Source organism: Mus pahari, chromosome 18, assembly GCF_900095145.1.
Source record: "Mus pahari chromosome 18, PAHARI_EIJ_v1.1, whole genome shotgun sequence".
NCBI lineage: Eukaryota > Metazoa > Chordata > Mammalia > Rodentia > Muridae > Mus > Mus pahari.
This window is the reverse complement of record NC_034607.1, coordinates 2,429,657-2,432,156: the sequence shown is the minus strand read 5'-3', so window position 1 is coordinate 2,432,156 and position 2,500 is coordinate 2,429,657. Positions and strand designations below refer to the sequence as shown.

Below are 2,500 nucleotides of genomic sequence, written 5' to 3'. Positions count from 1 at the left end.
TGTAGTCTCTGAAATCCCTCACATGATCTGTATTTCTCTTGTAGATTGGCGCAAGGAACACTTCCAGACCTGTGAGTGACTCTGTTCCTTGGGGACACTCCTCCTGTGCTTCCCATGGCTCTGGTCTCTCCTCTTCTCTGTGTTGACTCAGGTGTTGATGGCTTCAGTGGTGCGGATGGCAGAGGTGACAGTTACTAAGCTGGTCTTCCTCTCAAGTGCCTTGTTACCTTGTCACCCCTAACTTGGCTTTTCTCCCTTTCCCCTGCTTGCAAGACCTGGGTTTGAGCCACAAGGCTCTCATGTGAGGAACTTAACCCCCTAGAAGAAGCTAAGAGGTTTTGAGATGGAAGTGGAGGCAGCTGTACCTTTTCTGGGTACTGGACAGGACCTCTTGTGATTGGTGACTCTCTCTACAGGGACTTTCACTCTGGATCCAGCCTCTGCCCACCACAACCTTGCCATCTCCCAGGACAGGCTGAGTGTGACCCGGAGGTTTTCTGGTATGCACTTGTATGACTTCTCCAGTGTGTTAGGCAGCAGTGGCATCTCTTCTGGAAGACATTACTGGGAGGTGAAGCTAAAAATCAGAAAAGACAGCAAATGGATTCTGGGGGTCTGTAGGGAAGGTGTGGACAGAAAAGACTTTTCTTTTGAGACCCCACAAAAGGGGTTTTGGACTGTGGGGCAGTCTAGTAGTGGATACTGGGCCTATGATGACTCTGGGATTGTTTCATTATCTGTCAGGCAAGCTCTGCAGCATGTAGGAGTGTTTGTGGACTACACTGAAGGTGACATCTCCTTCTATAACATGAGTGACATGTCCCACATGTTCTCCTTCAAAAAGTCTTCTTTCTCTGGGACTCTTTTTCCATACTTCAGGCTTAGGTCTGGAAATGTTTCAATGATTATCAGCTCCATGGCATGTGTGTCTGAGGGGAGGGAGGGAGATCAGGAGGAGGAAGGGGAGAAACAAGGGGAGGGCAAAGAGGGGGAAGAATCTTCATTCCTTCAGCAGGCCAGGAACTCTCTGTATCCATAATGTGGACCACTGCCCAAGTCTTCAGTTTGGCTCTTTGTGGGAGTGTAGAAGCCACAGGGAAAAGCCCCCATGGGTCCTAGAGGGGCCTGGAGCCTTGACCACTGCTCTTCAGTCTGACTCCGAGGCTGTGGCTGTGGCTGTGGCTGTGGCTGTGGCTGTGGCTGTGGCTGTGGTGGCAGTGAGGTCATGCTTTGTGTCAGGTGGTGCATGATAAGTCCTGACTGTTGTTTTAGCTGGTGTAAATCGGCTGCTTTGAGCTCTGGGAAGGCATTTTCCTCCTGTTGGTAAATAACATTTTAGTAGGTTTTTTTTTGCCATTTGGCATGAAAAAGACCAAGGGCTGAGCGGACATTGCTTAACTTGTTCATCTGGCCATGAGCACCTAGGGTCTATTCTATATCTTGGCTCTTGTGATATCTGACACATGATTTCCTACATTCTACATTTGTTCCTGGTGATAAGATTTTTACATAGTTCCTCGAAGTGGACCTACTCAGTGGACAATAACCTATCTGTCCATCCATCTCCATCATATCAGATCTCTTTGATTATTACATAAATTCTTTGATTTCTATGTTTGAGTCTCTCCTTACAGAATTACACACATAACTACAAAAATTGAATCATATTTTATAAAGTTTTGCCTCATTTATTTTAACCCTGTATTGCTTATTTTTCTATTATTTACCTATTATCTATCTATCTATCTATCTATCTATCTATCTATCTATCTATCTATCTATCTATCTTTTAAAGAGAAGATCTCACATAACCCAGACTGGATGGAACTTTCCTTGTAGATAAGTGTCGTGGCTTGAATGAAAGCATCCCTCATACATAGAAGTCTTTGGCTTGTTGGTCTCCAGTTGGCTGTAGTGTTGGGGTAGGTCTGGGACACAGTCCTTGATAAAGTGTGTCACTGGGTGGACTGTGAAGCTTCAAACCAGGGCATCACTCCCAGCCTACCCTCTCAACTTCCTGCTGCTCCATGCCCTGTGCTTCAGCTCTCTCATTGTGGAGTCCTGGGTGCAATCCTCAGTCTGTAAAACAAAACAAGAGCAGCCAAAATAGACAGCTTTATCACCTTAAATCATTTCTCTTTTAATATATTCAGAATTTATCAATAATTTTTTCTGCCAGTGAGAATTGAAAAATCAACTACGCCTCAAATTGTACTAAACTGTTTTTGTATGTCCTGTAAATATTTATATTTAATATAACTTTATATTAAATGTTTATATTTCATGTAAAATATCAAATAGTATTTTGTGGTGTGTAAAAATTGTGAGAATCACAATTTTCTGGATCTATTAATAAAGTTTTATAGGAACATAGTGGTATTCTCTCATTTGTATGATCTGTATCACTTCTGTCTCAGTTAGTTTTATAGGAACATAGTGGGATTCTCTCATTTGTATGGCCTGTATCACTTCTGTCTCAGTTAGTTTTATAGGAACATAG

At 43.2% G+C, this 2,500-nt stretch overlaps 1 protein-coding gene across 1 annotated transcript in view; it reads left to right on the top strand.

Annotated features, from left to right (window-relative positions):
* Positions 1–2,224, top strand: part of LOC110335997 (butyrophilin subfamily 1 member A1-like) — a 13,731-nt gene extending 11,507 nt beyond the window's left edge. Inside the window, 3 exon segments of the mRNA XM_029531567.1 lie at positions 45–71; positions 417–1,015; positions 1,017–2,224. Coding sequence (XP_029387427.1) covers positions 45–71; positions 417–1,015; positions 1,017–1,250 — 860 coding nt within the window. The 3' untranslated portion in view covers positions 1,251–2,224.
* The last annotated feature ends 276 nt before the right edge of the window (positions 2,225–2,500 follow it).